This window comes from Apaloderma vittatum, unplaced genomic scaffold (assembly GCF_000703405.1).
Source record: "Apaloderma vittatum isolate BGI_N311 unplaced genomic scaffold, ASM70340v1 scaffold6646, whole genome shotgun sequence".
Taxonomy (NCBI): domain Eukaryota; kingdom Metazoa; phylum Chordata; class Aves; order Trogoniformes; family Trogonidae; genus Apaloderma; species Apaloderma vittatum.
In genome coordinates this window covers 1-16,202 of record NW_009719894.1, presented here as the reverse complement: position 1 = coordinate 16,202, position 16,202 = coordinate 1, and the positions used below count along the sequence as shown (strand labels likewise).

General features: G+C 43.2%; 1 protein-coding gene across 1 annotated transcript; it reads right to left on the bottom strand.

The window, feature by feature from the left end:
- Positions 1-463: 463 nt before the first annotated feature.
- On the bottom strand, positions 464-9,859 carry DDX4 (DEAD (Asp-Glu-Ala-Asp) box polypeptide 4; the record flags this gene model as incomplete). The annotated part of the gene is made up of 5 exons (XM_009870817.1): positions 464-634; positions 1,683-1,812; positions 7,282-7,436; positions 8,513-8,665; positions 9,717-9,859. Coding segments are annotated over 5 exons (752 nt in total), but the record flags the coding sequence as incomplete, so codon positions are not given.
- Positions 9,860-16,202: the final 6,343 nt, after the last annotated feature.

The window sequence follows — 16,202 nt, the reverse complement described above, 5'->3', positions numbered from 1 at the left end:
GCCAAAACCAAAGAGCACTTACACATGTAAATAAGAATTGTAAGTCAGAAAAGCTGGTGAGTCAAGCAATGATCAGGATACATCTGGTTAACTTATCTCCCGGTGTCAAAGAAAGCGCTACCAGCGCTGCCTGTGAAACAGCAAGCTTTTGAGCTTGATCAGATGTGGTGAAGAGGGGAGCAAGAAACAATGCAAGTTAGCACTTCTGCAAAAGTGGAATTTAAAAGCCTTCAGACAAGCTTAATATGTTGCTTTTGAATCTCCACCTAAATTAAGCAGTTAAGCTATCCAAGTTATTAGCTCTGTTTTCCAAAAAAAGGGACGCTTTCAGCAAGGAATGTTAGCTTTTCATTATCTTCTAGCAAGATTATAAGCTTTTAAACATAAGGAGTACTCTTAACTCCTCAGACATTTAGGTCTATACAAGCACATTTTTGAATATATATCTCCACTTTTACTTTACTCACCTCCGAACTTCTTCAGGAAAAGTGGCACTGAACATTAGTGTTTGACGTTTGTCTTTAGGTGGCATGCTCGAGAAAGAAACCAGCTTCTTCATATCTAACCCAAAACCCATATCAAGCATGCGGTCCGCTTCATCTAGCACCAAATATTTCACATTATGCAAACCAATCTGCAAGTATTTCAGTGAGAGAAAAACAGTATTGGTTCACTGACAACACACATTTACAGAATGTCCTAATTCCCAGAATTTACCTTTTACTTAATTCTTTCTAGTAGAAGTTGTTTGCAAATAAAAGCCTATGTTCATTATGTATTATTTGCATCTCAACCTCAAACTTTTCATCTGCGCTAATTCTAACCGTATACACTGAAGTTATTCAGAACTTGGCTCAGCAATGTAAAGCCGGTAAGATAGAGCCTAGAGACTGACTGTTATTCAGCACATCAATTTTGCAATTACATCTGAGCTGAAGAAAGGTTCTCTTATGTAACCCTGACATATTCTCAAAAATCCTTGTTCTAAAAAAACTCATCAGAAAGCATTAAGGACAGTACAGCTTCACTGCTGCTGACCAAGACTGTCATGTTGACGAGAAGCCTGACAACTGCAGAAAGACACTTTGTTACCAAGAAGCATTTTTCCGAACTTCACTTGTCCAGTACAACATCATTAAGCCACCATTGTAACATGTAGCAATTTCAATTTGAAATTACAATGGCTGGGAAAACAAAAATTCAAATACAGTATTATACCCGGCAGGTTTTTTTATTTGGAATAAAATCATTATTAAAATATTAAAAAATATATTAGCATATTTAGAGAGAGATAAAAACTATTGTAGCAAAACAAACACAACATCAAGTGAAAATATGCTATGGAATTTTTCTGAGTAACTAAGATAACGTGTTTCATTTATTTAAACTATCAGATTTAATTGCCAAGAACACTGCAGACAGTTTGAATTAGACTTACTTTTTCCAGCGAGCTCTGAAAGGGACTGAGGAGATCTGGACTCATGTTAATCTTAAAAGAAACTCATGGTATTCAGATGTTCCAAGAAAAGCTCACTTGTATTTTAAGTAAGCATCTGTACAAGGCAGCATACTGATTGGTTTTCATGCCTCTATCTTTGCTTCTATTGAATTTCAATAATGAAAACCAGCACATAAAAAGAAAAGAGTGTTTAAGGAATTCAGGTTAAGTTTTAAGATCTCACCTTCTCTCTTCGTATAATGTCTAAGAGCCTTCCTGGAGTGGCACATAGTATGTTACAGCCTTGCATGACCTGGCGAATTGAATGGCCTGTTTGTGTACCTCCATAGATCACAACAGGCCTTATGCAAGTTCTGTCATATGGGGGGAAGGGGGGAGAGACAAAAAAGAAAAAAAAGGAATTAATTATGTAATTATACAAACAGCACTGTTTCATGAAAACATGTAAAAAAAATAATCATCAAGTCTATCATAAACCAGCTTAGAGTGGTTCAATTCCTTCACCACACAGCACAGCTTATAACCAAAAGCAGGACCCGAGATTCACTCACTGTAAGTTCAAAGATCCCATTCATATTACGTAACAGAGGCTGCACAGGTGGCTTACTTGGAAAGAACACTTCATTTCACCTGCGTTCTTCCCTCCAACTGACTTACTGGCAGCAAGAGTCAAAATGGTGTTAGACATTGTCACCTTTTATACGGTATACTTAGAACAAGCAGAACCACCAAATACATGCCTTTAGTGCTTCAGAAGTAATCTGTCCATACCTTGAAATGACAGCACAGAAGAAAAAAATAATACACAGGTGGATCTTTGCAAAGCAACTAATCACACTCGCCACACAGCATGCCACTCAAGGATTAGAGTGCAAACCCATCAAATGCTAAATTACTTAGTGCTCTTTCTAATAAGATTTTTGGTTATGTCTATCCCATAGAGCTACATCAATTGGGCTTTTTTTCTGTAAAAGACCACCTCCACAAGCAAGGACTACGTTACACAGCTGAAGAGCAAGTTTACAAGCATATTATTATAAACTCCTGCTAAAGGTTTTACATGCATGCACTGCATACTTTCATATTCAAGTTCAAACAGTCTATTCTCGAAGATAATAATTCAGCTTCATATGCGACAACGGTGAATGAGATAAACACAGTACACTTTTATAAGGTTTAACTGGAACTTTCCAGAGGCTTTAGTCAAGAATAGAAACAGGCTGTACCCATAATATAGTAAAAAAATGTTTCTAGAAACACATTAGCAACAACAGGAGGGTTAAGAAAAATCTCCATCCTTTACTGGATGCAATATAGGGGGAAACGGTGACACCGTGACAAACGATGAGCAAAATTATGAGGTACTTGGAGCCTTCTTTGCCTCAGTCTTTACCAGTAAGACCGGTTGTTTTGGGTCCTGAGCTGGAAGGCAGGGAACAGAATGAATCCCCCATAATCCAACAGGTCTGCTGCACCACTTGGACACACACACAGGTCTATGAGACCAGATGGGATCCACCCAAGGGTACTGAGATTGCTGGCAGCAGTGCCTGCCAAGCCACTTTAAAGCATTTCCCAAAAGTCCTGGATAATCAAGTTGGTCCCAGTGGACTGAAGGTCAGCAAATGTGATTGCCCATTTACAAGAAGGGCTGGAAGGAGGATCCAGGGAATAACAGGACTGTCCGTGTGACATCAACACTTGGGAAGGCTGTGGAGCAGATCTGCTTGAGTGCCATCACACAGCATGCACAGGACAAACAGGGCTTCAGGCCCAGTCAGTATAGATTCATGAAAAGCAGGTCCTGCTTCATTACGCTTGTCTTCTATGACAAAGTGACCAGCTTAGTGGATGAGGGTGAATGTTGTTTACCCCGATTTTAGTAAAGGTTTTGACACCATTTCCCACAGCAAATTCCTGGAGAAACTGGCTGGACGAGCATACTCTTTGCTGGGTGAAAAACTGGCTGGATGGCTGGGTCCAAAGAGTGGTGGTGAGTGGAGTTAAGTTTAGCTAGCCGCCCGTCACAAGTCATGTTCCCCAGAGCTCAGGACTGGGGCCACTCCTGTTTAATATCTTTATCAATGATCTTGGTGAGGGGATCAAATGCACCCTCAGTAAGTTTGCAGATGACACCACGTTGGGCATCAGTGTGGATCTGCTTGAGTATAGGATGGCTCAGCAGAGGAATCTGGACAGGATGGCTAGATGGGCCAAGGCCAGTTATATGAGGTTCGACAAGGCCAAGTGCCGGGTCCTGCACCTGCGTCACAACAACCCCAGCCAATACTACAGGTTTGGTGAGGAGTGGCTGGAAAGTTGCCCAGTGAAAAGGACCTGGGAGTGCTGGTCAACAGCTGGCTGAATATGAGCCAGCAGCGTGCCCAGGGGGCCAAGAAGGCCAATAGCATCGTGGCCTGTATCAGGAATCATGTGGCCAGTAGGATCAGGGAAGCTACGGTCCCACTGTACTCAGCACTGGTGAGGCCACACTTCTAATCTTGTGTTCGGTTTTGGGCCCAACACTACAGGAAAGACATTGACTTGATGAGGAGCGATTGAGGGAGCTGGGTCTGTTCAGTTTGACAAAGAGGAGGCTGAGGGGGGACCTCATCATGCTCTACAATTACTTGAAAGGACACTGTAGAGAGGTTGGTGCTGGTCTCTTCTCACAGGTAATTAGGGAGAGAACCAGGGGGAATGGTTGCAAGTTGCAACAGGGCAGGTTTAGGCTGGACATTAGGAAGAAATTCTTCACGGAAAGATTGGGCATGCACTGGTTTTTTTTAGACTGCCTAGGGAGGTGGTTGAGTCGCCATCCCTGGATGTGTTCAAGTGTCGTTTAGATGTGGTGTTAGGTAATATGGTTTAGGGGTGACCTTGTAGTGTAGGGTTAATGGTTGGACTTGATGATCCCAAGGGTCTTTTCCAACCTGAATTGTTCTGTGATTCTGTAAGGTGCTGGAGCATGTCCAAAAAAGAGCAACAAAGGTGGTGAAGTCTTACGAGGAGCAACTGAGAAAATTGAGGTTGTTTAGCTTGGAGAAAAGGAGGCCGAAAGGAGACCTTATCACGCTCAGCAATTACCTGAGACTGTAGCAAGATGGGGGTTGATCTCTTTTCCCAAGTAACAAGTGATAGGACGAGGGACACGGTCTAAAGTTGTTCCACGGGAGGGTTACACAGAATCACAGTATCTCTTTGATTCAAAAAGACCTTTAAGATCATTAAGTCCAACCGTTAACAGAGGACTGCCAGGTCACTACTAAACGATGCCCCTAAGCACCAGATGAACACGTTGTTTAAATATCTCCAGGGATGGTGATTCCACCACTGCCCTGGGCAGCCTGTTCCAATCTCCAGTGACACTTTCAATTAAGAACTTTTTCCTCATATCCAGCCTAAACCTCCCCCAGCACAACTTGTACCCATTTCGGCTTGCTACTAGAGAGAAAAATCTGACATGCCCCCTCATCTTCAATCCCCTTTCAGGTAGTTGTAGAGAGTGATATGGTTTCCCCTCAGCCTCCTTTTCTCCAGGCTACACAGTCTTGGCTCTTTCAGCCACTCCTCATAGGACTTGTGTTCCAGACTCTTCACAAGCCCCATTGCCCTTTTCTGGATGTGCTCCAGCACTTCAATGTCCTGCCTGTAGTGAGGGGCCCAGAACTGACCAAAATATTCAAGGTACAGCCTCATCAGTGCTGAGTACAGGCGGATAATCACTTCGCAACTCCTGCTGGCAGAATATTTCTAATACAAACTAGGATGCCAGTGGCCTTCTTGGCCACCTGGGCACACTGCTGCCTCATATTCAGCCACCCAACAACCCCGGGGTATTTTCCAATATGCAGTCTTCAAACCACACATCCTCATGTCTGTAGAATTCTATAGGGTTGTTATGACCCAAGTGCACTTGGCCGTGCTGAACCTCACAGTTAGCTTTGACCCATTGATCCAGTCTGTCCAGATCCCTCTGTAGAGACTTCCCACTCTCCAGTAGATCAACACACCCACTTAACTTGGTGTCATCTGCAAACTCAGTGAGGGTGCACTTGATCCTCTCATCCAGATCAATGACAAAAAGCACATGGCCCAGTACTGAGACCTGGAGGACACCACTTGTGACCAGACACCAGGCAGATTTTACTTCATTCACTACCACTCTTCGGGCCCAGTCTTCCAGTCAGGGTTTTATTCAGAGCAGAATGTACTTACCCAAGCCTTAAGCAGGAAGTTTCTGAAGGAGAATGCTGTGGGAAACTGTGTTAAAGGCTTTGCTGAAGTCTACGTAGACAAGCCTGTAGTTTCCTGGATCCTCCTTCCAGCCCTTCTTGTAGCTGGCCATCACATTTGCTAATCTCCAGTCAACTGGTACCTCCCCGGTTAGCTAGAACTTCCGGTAAATGGGGAGTGGCATGGCAAGCACTTCTACCAGCTCCCTCAGTACCCCTGGGTGGATCTCATCCCACCCCACAGACTTGTGCACATCTAAGGGTCCCAACAGATCACTGATCATTTCCTCTTAGGTGGTGAGGGCTGCGTTCTGCTCCCCATCTGTATCTTCTAGCTCAGGGGGCTGAGCATTCAGGGAACAATTGACATTGCTGACAAAGACTGAGGCAAAGTAGGCATTTAGTAGATCAGCCTTTTCCTTGTCCTTGGTTACCAGGTTTCCCCCACCATACAGTAGAGGATGGAGATTTTCCTTAACTCTCCTTTCACTGTTGAGACATATTTATAGAAACATTTTTCATTATCTTTGATTGTGCTGGCTTAATTAAGTTCCAGTTGGACTTAGGCCTTTCTAACTTTCTCCCAATATCGCCTTCCAACATCTCTTCCCATGTTGCCTGCCCTTTCTTCCAGATACTTTCCTTTTCTTTCTGAGTTCCAGCCAAAGCTCTCCGTTTAGCCGGCCTGGACTCCTACCCCAGCAACTCATTTTAAGGCACACAGGGATGGCTTGCTCTTGTGCCTTGAAGATTTCTTGCTTAAGGATACCCCAAGCTTCCTGAACTACTTTGTCCTTCAGGACTGTATACCAAGGGACTCTGTCATCCCATGTCCTATAAAGAGCAAAGTATGCCCAGGACAAGATATCAGGAAAAATGTCTTCCCAGAAAGGGTTGTCAAGCATCAGAACAGGCTGCCCAAAGAAGTGGCTGAGTCTCTGTCCCTGTAGGTATTTAGAAGAAATGCTGATGTGGTGCTTAGGGACATAGTTTAGTGCTGGACCAGGCACTGCTAGGTTAAGGTTGAACTCAATCATAAAGGTCTTTTCCAACCTAAATGACTCCATGATTCTATCCAGGGGCTCACTGACAAGTTTTGACTTTTTATTCTGTTTTGAAGAGCTAAATAACCTTGCTTGAGCTGTGAAATTCCTGTCCAAGACCAGAAACACTGGAAGTATGGAGCTGTCAGAAACCATCGCTGAAAGTTAGCTAAAATAACCCTTTTGCCAAGATGAAAACAAAAGTATAAATTATCAAAGGGAAGCTGAGTTTAAGTTATTTCATTTAAGAAATTAGATTTTTCTCAGCAGTAAAGGCAGTGTGACAAGTTTAATACTTACATCTTCCTCAAGTTGGAGTATGCCTCTCCACATTCTACCGCCACACCCATACTGGGAAGATTAGGAGTTTAAATCCCTAGCATATAGTAAGAAATCTGCTAATCAGTATTTCCAACTAAATCCAAGTGTCTGTAGTAATTCGAGTGGCACAGAAAAATTTTTGGAAGATTCATGAAAATAAATGAAGCACTGCTGCCTCAAACAAAAGTAATAATCACTATCAGTCAACAGTGCAAAAGCTTACCCATACACAAATTTCCTTGCTTCTAGAAAGATCTGATTTATCAGTTCTCTAGTTGGGGCAATGATAATACACTCTGGCTCTTGAAGGTCTTTAAAGCTACTGCCAGTTACACCATCTCTCATCATATGGGCCACAACTGGTAGAAGAAAAGCTGCCTACAAAAGAAAAAAAAGAAAAAGAAAAAAAATCTGCAGTATTTATGCTGTTTAATCTAAAAGCTTTCATCAGTCACACTCAAAGCTATGCATGAATTTTAAGCTAGAATGATACAGCACACTATCAACGTCAAGGAAATTAGAATGCAAATGGATTGATCAAATGCATTACAGAACACTTAAGCTTATCTCTCTTTGGTTAAGAAGCATGAAAATATCTCTCTGGACCTTAAGAGTCTAACAACGTAGGAAAAAGAATCACGCAGTGGCTAACTTCTGGGTTCTTCAGGCAGTTCTACACATCACACTGACACATATTGATAATTATGTACCCCAGAATCAAAACCCTTCCTTAATATTTACTATGAAGCTTTACATTAACCTCAATAGATTTGTAAGTTAACCATGTATGACCATTCTCCAGACTACTACAATAACAGCTAACTAATATGCTACATAACAAAGTTACCATTCCATACTATACTGAACAGCAAAAAGCTATACTTAATACCCAAATATTCTCATACAGAGCTGTAAGTGGTTACATTTGGGTACGTTAAGACAGTTTACCATTAACTTAAAAACACCTCTCAACAGTATTTCATGATTCATCCCCTAAAACTAAGTCCAGGGCATATCAGATTTGGTACGAGCAGCACAACACAGTTTTAGAAAACGAAACCTACAAAACCACAAAAACCAAATACATATATCAAGCCACAAAAAAAATCCAGAAAAAAACAACTAAACAAACAAAAAAACCAACCCCACACTACATAGAAAGAAACCTCAGCTTTTCAACCAGTAACTTTTTTCTCATCATCAGATTCTAAGACTGCCTATGCTTCTAATTCTGTATCTGCAGCCCTGAAGACTGTCCTGCTGTATCAAGACACAAGTTTATTGAAACTAAAATTGAGCCCAAAAATGCAACAACCCATCCATCACTCACATCTGTGCTTAATACTACACCACTGCAGTGCCGAATCAAATCATTACAAAACAGGCTCTGAAGCATCTGACACATGGCAGACTGAGGCATCCATGTAAGAGTTCAAGGTCACACACATGCTTACAGTTTTTCCTGATCCCGTCTGGGCACATGCCATTAAATCCCGTCCTGCCAGTATAATAGGAATGCTGTACTTCTGCACTGGAGTAAGCTTGAAGTATCCAGCTCTAGTAATGTTATTATTTAAAGTGTGACAGAGGTTAGCTTCTTCAAAAGTCTGTAAGAGAAAAAATTATCAACAGTACACAACCACAGAAGTTCAAATTTTAAAACTGAGATGCTTACCACAGGATATAGACATCCAAACACTAAATCAGTAACTTTTGAGGGCATCTCACCAGTCATCTAGATTGCCAAGGTTCACGCAGATAAGAGCCATAAAGGTTTCTTCAACCTGATCATGCCATTCAAGTAAGGCTGTCTTGTAGGACAGTGAAGGCTTTCAGCTGTTCTTCTTAGCTTTGACAGAAAACTGTGCAGAAGCCACAGATTTGGATTCAAGCAGACAAATGCACATCATGGCCTGCTCTGAAAACAAACTGAAACTTTTAACTTTGTACAGGAGCTGGACAGTCTGTATGCCAAAACTAACAGGGGGAGCTAAAGCAACATGTCCAACCAGGACCATGTCATACATGAGAAAAGCAGTTAAACTTCACTGAGAAAACTTTTCAGAAGATGGATGAAGAAAACTGCATCTTCTCTTCCAACAGTTGTACTACCACACCCTCTGCCCTTCTTGCTCATTCCTCTCCCTAAAAAGATCCATTTATTTTTTTTCTTTTTTTAAACACTAGTCACCTGTATAGAAACAAAATTATATATTTGTTTTAAACAATAAACAACAGTCACAGAAAACAGGGCTGGAAGTTACTTCCAAAGCACCTCTCTGCCCAAATGACACCTATTCCAGCAGGTGTTCATTTACATTGCTAAAGATGCCCGAGTAACAGAATTCGACAAGTCTACTAGCCTTCCCGCATACTGTTGCTGAAAATCTCTTTCTTTCAAGATCTAACCAGCAATTTAAGGACTACACTTCCTGCCCATCCAGTACTACTTTCCCTGGCCCATTTCTGTAGTTTGTCGATGTAATTTTGAATTCAAATTTATGTCTTTCAAATGGACAGCATCACCTTCCAACATAGTACTGTCTGCAAGATTCAAAATCTTTATTAAAATTTTCATTAGCAGTGAATATTAGACTCAGTATACATCCTTGCAGAATCATGCTCAACATAAAGTCTGAGATTAATGGGTGCACTAACCTTTAATGGTGCTGGAGAGTCAAGTCCTGACACTTCAACACGGTTTTCATCGTACTTGTCAAAATTAATTCCTGTCTGATAACGTGCAAAGACGGCTTCTTCATCATCAGGTGGAGGAGGGGGCACGTAAGTCACCTTTGGACCTAAGGAACAAAAGCACTCAAGTTCATGAACAATATAATAATGTAACCTATTATAAGTATGGAGCTACTGAAGTTAATTCCAGTGGGATGTCATTTATATGTCTCTCCACTTTCCCGAAAGGCAAGAAATTTGAGAAATAAATTCCATTAGAACTTACTTTTATATTACTAGATGTAAAACTCACTTATAAATAAAGTCAAACTTTTGCAAATGCATTCTTGTCTCACATTTGCTCAAGGACAGTACTTTGAAGAGCTAGTCATGAAAATTAAATCAAATTAGACTCTACTTTACTACCACGCAAAAGCCAATTCTGGCACACTGCCACAGACAGCTATTTTCTTTTAGGAAAGACAGGCCAGCAAGGTGAGCTGGTGGAGTTGCTCTTTATCTGAGAGGGCAATTAGAATATATTGAGCTTTCCCTATGGGCAGATGAAGAGCAAGTTGAGAGCGTGTGGGTAAGGATTAAAGGGCAGGCTAATGAGAGACACTGTTGTAGATGTTTATCAGAGACCACCTCATCAGGATGAGGAGGCTGAGAAGGCTTTCTATAGACAGCTGGAAGTAGCCTCACAATCACAGGCCTCGGTTCTCCTGGGGGACTTCAATCACCTTCATGTCTGTTGGGAAAGCTACACGGCCAAGCATCTGCAGTTCAGGAGATTCCTTTGGTGTACTGATGATAACTTTTTTACTCAGGTGGTAGAGAAGCCGACAAGGAGAGGTGTGCTACTAGATATAGTACTGACAACAAAGGACTAGTGAGTGACATTAGGGTTGGGGCCAGCCTTGGCTATACTGATCATGAGAAGACAAGACTTCAGGATCATGTGTAGTATGCACAAAACAACCAAGTTACAACCTTGGACTTCAGGAGGGCTAATTCTGACGCCTTCAAGAAACTGCTTGGAGTAGTCCCATGGGTTAGGAGCCTAGAAGGTAGGGAGGCTCAAGAATGCTGGTTGATATCCAAGCCCCATTTTCTCCAAGCTTGAGATCAGTGCATCCCTAAGAGCAAGAAATCAGGCAAGAGAAGCAGGAGACCTGCATGGTTGAGCAGGGAGCTTCCGAAAAATCTCAAGTGGAAAAAGGAAATTTATGGTACACTGAAGAAGGGACTGACCACTTGGGAAGATTACAAGAATGCTGTCAGAGCATGCAGGGATGAGTCGAGGAAAGCCAAGGCCTCCTTGGAATTAAAACTGGGAAGGGGTGGCAAAGTCAACAGCAAGAGTTTTTTCAATTGCATCGGAGGCAAAAGGAAAATTAGAGAAAATGTGTGTCTGCTGTTGAATGAGACAGGTGCCCTGGTGACAGAGGATGCAGATAAGACATAGTTACTGAATGTCTTCTTTGCTTCAATCTTTACTGCTCAGGCCAGCCCCCAGGAGTCCGAGACTTCAGAGGTAACAAAGTCAGGAGGAAGGAAGACTTTCCCTTAGTTGAGGAGGATCAAGTTAGAGATCAGTTAGTAAACTGGATATCCACCAGTTCATGGGTCCACACAGGAGGCATCTGCAAGTGCTGAGGGAGCTGGCAGAAATCATTGCTGGGCCAGTCTCCGTCATCTCTGAAAGGTCCAGGGGATCAAGCAAGGTGCTTGAGGACTAGTGTCACAAAAAGTGCAAGAAAAAAAGTCTAAAAGAAGTGCAAGGGAAAAAAACACTACAGGCCAGTCAGCCTCACCTCCACCCCTGGAAAGATGATGGAACAGCTTGCTCTGGGCATCATCTCAGAGCATGTGGAGGAAAAGAAGGTTATTAGAAGTGAAGCCGTGGTTTTAGCTGGAGCCATAGTTATAGTCAGAACTGTAGTTTTAGCTGGTATGTAAAAGACCCAGGACGTTCTTACCAAACAGAATTAGTGGGACAATGGAGGTGTGAGACAGACATTCCACAAGCGGAGTTTATCCCCAAGGAAAGATGCTCTTATCTTCAAAGATGGAACACCTCAGGACTCCCAAGGGCCATTAAGATATGCAGAACCAGCCTAGGCCAGCCTTGAGGTCTCTTAATAAAGACAAGGAGTTAACTGAATGGAGCCCATCAACAGGACAGCCCGATGAAGACCACCATGATGAAGTAAAACGACCACCAGAGACTCTGACGACCACCGAAAGACTGTATTGAGCATGCGGGAGTAGATGGCAACATATGTTAATGAGTTCTTGGAAACTGCATGAATATGTATATCTAAACTGCCTAAAAGCTGTACATTTGGCCTTTCTCGGGGCACACACCAGGGGGAGCTATCCCAGGTGTGCCCAGTGCTGCAATAAAGAATATCTGCTCAATAGACATCAAGGCTATAAAGTTCTGATTTCGGCCTTTTCACAGCATCAGAAGTAGTCAACACGGATTCACCAAGGGGAAGTCATGTCTGACTAATCTCCTAGCCTTTTACCATGGCATGACTGGGTGGACAGATGAGGGGAGGGAAGTGGATGTTGTCTTCTTGACTCAGCAAGGCTTTTGACCATCTCCTACTGTACTCCCACAGGCAAGCTTAAGAAGTGTGGGTTAGACAAATGGACAGTGGGATCAATTGAAAACTGGCTGAAAGATAGAGCTCAGAGCTTTGTGGTTAGAGGCACAGAGTCTAGTTGGAGGTCTGCAACAAGTGTTCCTCACGGGTCAATACTGGGTCCAGTTCAATATACTCATCAATGACCTCGATGAAAGGACATAGTATACCCTCAGCAAGTTTGCTGATGACACAAAACTGGGAAGAGTGGCTGACACACCAGAAGGCTGTGCTGCCATTCACTGTGACCTGGTGTGGAATTAAGCCACTTTTGCCTAGACTTTAGTTCTAGCCACAAGGCAACCATCTTGGCTAAATCACTGCCCTAGGTGATCCTGCTTTGGCAGGAGGGTTAGACTAGATGATTTCTAGAAATCCCTTCCAACCCCAAACATCCTATGCTTCTGTGATTGCAGGAACATTTGACCCTCGAAAATTAACCTTTCTCACATCGTGTGATGCGGGATAATTGTCTAAAATTACTTAATCACCTATATAGCATTATTCACACATTGGAACATTGAGAGAGTTCCCAGAACAATGTGCAACCGGTATGAAGGGAACTCTCCCCACAAAGGTTTCCAAGGCAACCTTAAGGGTTGGTAGCATTAAGGGAGCTTGATGTTCTAACTAAGAGAAAACTACCTGGAGACATCAAGGAGCCAGTTAACTGCACGTTTACTATCCCGGGCCAAGAGTCTGTCATCTTTTATAGACACTGTCCTTTGTGTGAACTTTGCTCATTATAACCTCATTATAACACCAAAACACACCTCCACCCAAAAGCTACCCACCTCCAAGGTGTGACCACCCCTCACTGAGCTTGCACCCTGGATTTTTATAGTCTATACCTTAAAAAGCAAAGCAAGGAAAATTTACACCAGTCACAGCAAAGATATGCATGACTAGAGTCACTCAAGCTCCACCTGAAAGGTAACAAATAACATAAAAACAGCCCAAGAGAGGGGGAACTTTAGGGAAGATACCATCATTGTCAGGAGATACCACCACAGACCACTTCTGACTCCCGGGATCAGTCAATCGGCTGAGCCTCTCCTCCCTCCCCGTAGGGACACCTTTGGATAATGTCCGAACACTTGGTCTCACCAACAGCTGCCCCGGGTTACTAAGGAAATCTTTACAGAGTTGCTCATAATCTAATACAACTGTAACTTTTGTATGTGCTTTGCAGTCACTATCACCATCAATCAAAACAAATCTGTCTATCTGTTGCTTCAATAAACTGTATAAGATTTCGATCTGGCCATGTGAGTCCCTGTTAACACTGGCACATTGAGTTTGGTCATGTGAGTACGTCACCACGCTCGTGAAGGCTGGCCTTGTGAATCCAGGGCCATTGCCAAATTGAAGGCGCACTGGTGCACTGCGTTAGTAGTTTGGAATGCTAACGCTGAATCGGGCATCACTCAGAACCTAAGCCTAGCTGCCTAAGCCTAGTTGCCCTCAGCCCCTCTGATATCTGAGGAAAAGCTGGAATTCAAGGGGGTCTAGCTTCGGCCAAACTGATTTGCCCCTTTTTTGCAATAGAAATTGTTGCCTCTCTTGACACAACACCTGGACGTGCTGGAGAGTTGGGCAGAGAGAAACTAATTAAATTCAACTACGGCATCCTCCACCTAGGGAGGAATAACCTCAGGTATTGTCCTAGTTTTAGCTGAATGAAACCAGTTCTGTTCAGTGATTTTTAACTTTCTAGTTCAATCTCTTCTAAAAGGCTGCACTTTCTGAAGTCAGCAGCATGTTTGTGCAGACAGTGTGTGCTACTGGAAGTGATAACACCTGATGTTTACATTTACTGCCTGGGACTGGGATGCAGAAAGGCTCTTGTTTATACGTATTCCTATAGTGTCCAAGGCCACTGCTGGCTCTTGTGTGCCACGCTGGGGGTGCTGGGTAGTAAAGGGGGGTCACAAGGAAGTAAAAGGTTGCAGCTCTGGGGGCTAACAGACAGGACAGGTGACCAACAAGTGTATTCCATTCCATCTACATCATATTTAGGATAAATTGCGTGGTGACAAGAGTTTTTTCCCCTTCCTGCAGTGGCCAGCATCCAGGGAGGACTCTGTCTGATCTCCTGCTTTTGATCTGGATCCTGAGTTCCTGAATTCAGCTCCCTGTATCCAGCTCCCGCTGCTGCTCAGCCTGGGGCTTCCCCAGTGCCTCCTGCTCTGCAGCATCTGTGGGGATTGCTATAGGGGGGAAGTCGGGTTCGATATCAGGCTTATATATGGTTGTATGAAGTTCTTTATTTTTATCATTTCACTATTATTTCCATTACTGTATCATTAAAGCTGTTTTAGTTTTTCTTTTATACACTGTAAGCGTCTCTGCTTCATTCCATCACCCTTCCCATTTGGGATCCATGTTTCAGTGGCCAGCCCAGCCCTAACCCATGACATGTATGAGTGCAGGTTGGGGATCAAGTTACTGGAAAGCAGCTCTCTGGAAAAAGACCCAGAAGTGTTGGTAGACAGCAGGGTAAGGATAAGCCAGCAATGTGCCCTCATGCCCAAGGTGGCCAATGGCATCCTGCAGTGCATCAAGAAGAGTGTGGCCAGCAGGTCAAGAGAGGTCATCCTCCGCCTCTCCTCTACCCTGGTGAGACCGCATCTGGAGTACTGTGTCCAGTTTTGGGTTCCCTGGTTCAAGGAGGACAGGGAACTGCTGGAAAGAGTAGAGCAGAGGGCTACAAAGATGATTAGGAGACTAGAACATATCTCATATGAGGAAAGCCTGAGGGACTAGGTGCTTTTAAGCCTAGATAAGACTGAGAGGTGACCTTATAAAGGCTTATAAATACTCAAAGGGCGAGCATCGAGAGGATGGGGTCAGTCTTTTTTTCAGTGGTGTCCAGTGACAGCACAAGCAGCAACAGGCACAAGCTTAAAAAAGTACAACCAGTCTGGACTGAACACTGTGTGAGGGAGTAAGGTGAAGGAAACTTAGATTGTAAGGTATAACTGCTCAGGGATTTTTTTCTTTCAGGGTCCCTCTCCAGAAGCACCCAACTTGAGCTGACTCTGCTGCTGTACCATTCTATTAAACTATTTAAGTTCTGACAATAGTTGCCTGAGGCACTGCTTCAGGAAACCTAGCGCTTCTTTAACCATAATGACTCAATGAAATCACTAGAAAAATACCACTTTCCAGGGAGAATGGAACCAAAGTAAAAGGTAAATGGAACATCGATTTAAAAGTAGGGTTCTTGCAAATATGGTGGCGTATTTTACGTTGTGCACTCCAAACTAAGGGGTGATATCGTGATATCTGATGGATACGGTGAACTGTCGGATGAGGTTACTAAATCTCTCTCTATTATATTCCAAAAGACATGGAAGTCAGGTGAGGTCCCTACTGTCTGGAAAAGGGGAAATGTAATCCCCATTTTCAAAAAGCGAAAGAAGGATGAAACGAACTACAGGCCAGTCAGTCTCACCTCCATGCCTGGTAAGATCATGGAGCAGATCCTCCTGGAGGCACTGCTGAGGCAGAAGAATAACAAAGAGGTGATTGGGTACAGTCAACACAGCTTCACCAAGGGCAAACTGTGCCTGACAAACCTGGTAGCCTTCTGTGAGAAGGTCACAACATCAATAGACAAGGGAAGAGCAACTGATGTCATTTATTCAGACCTGAGCAAAGCCTCTGACACTGTCCCACATGACATCCTGGTCTCCAAGTTGATAAAATATGGGACTGATGGATGGACAATTCAGTGGATAAAGAACTGGCTTGACGGTTGCACCCAAAGAGTGGCTGTCAATGGGTCCATGTACAAGGGGAAGCCAGTGACAAG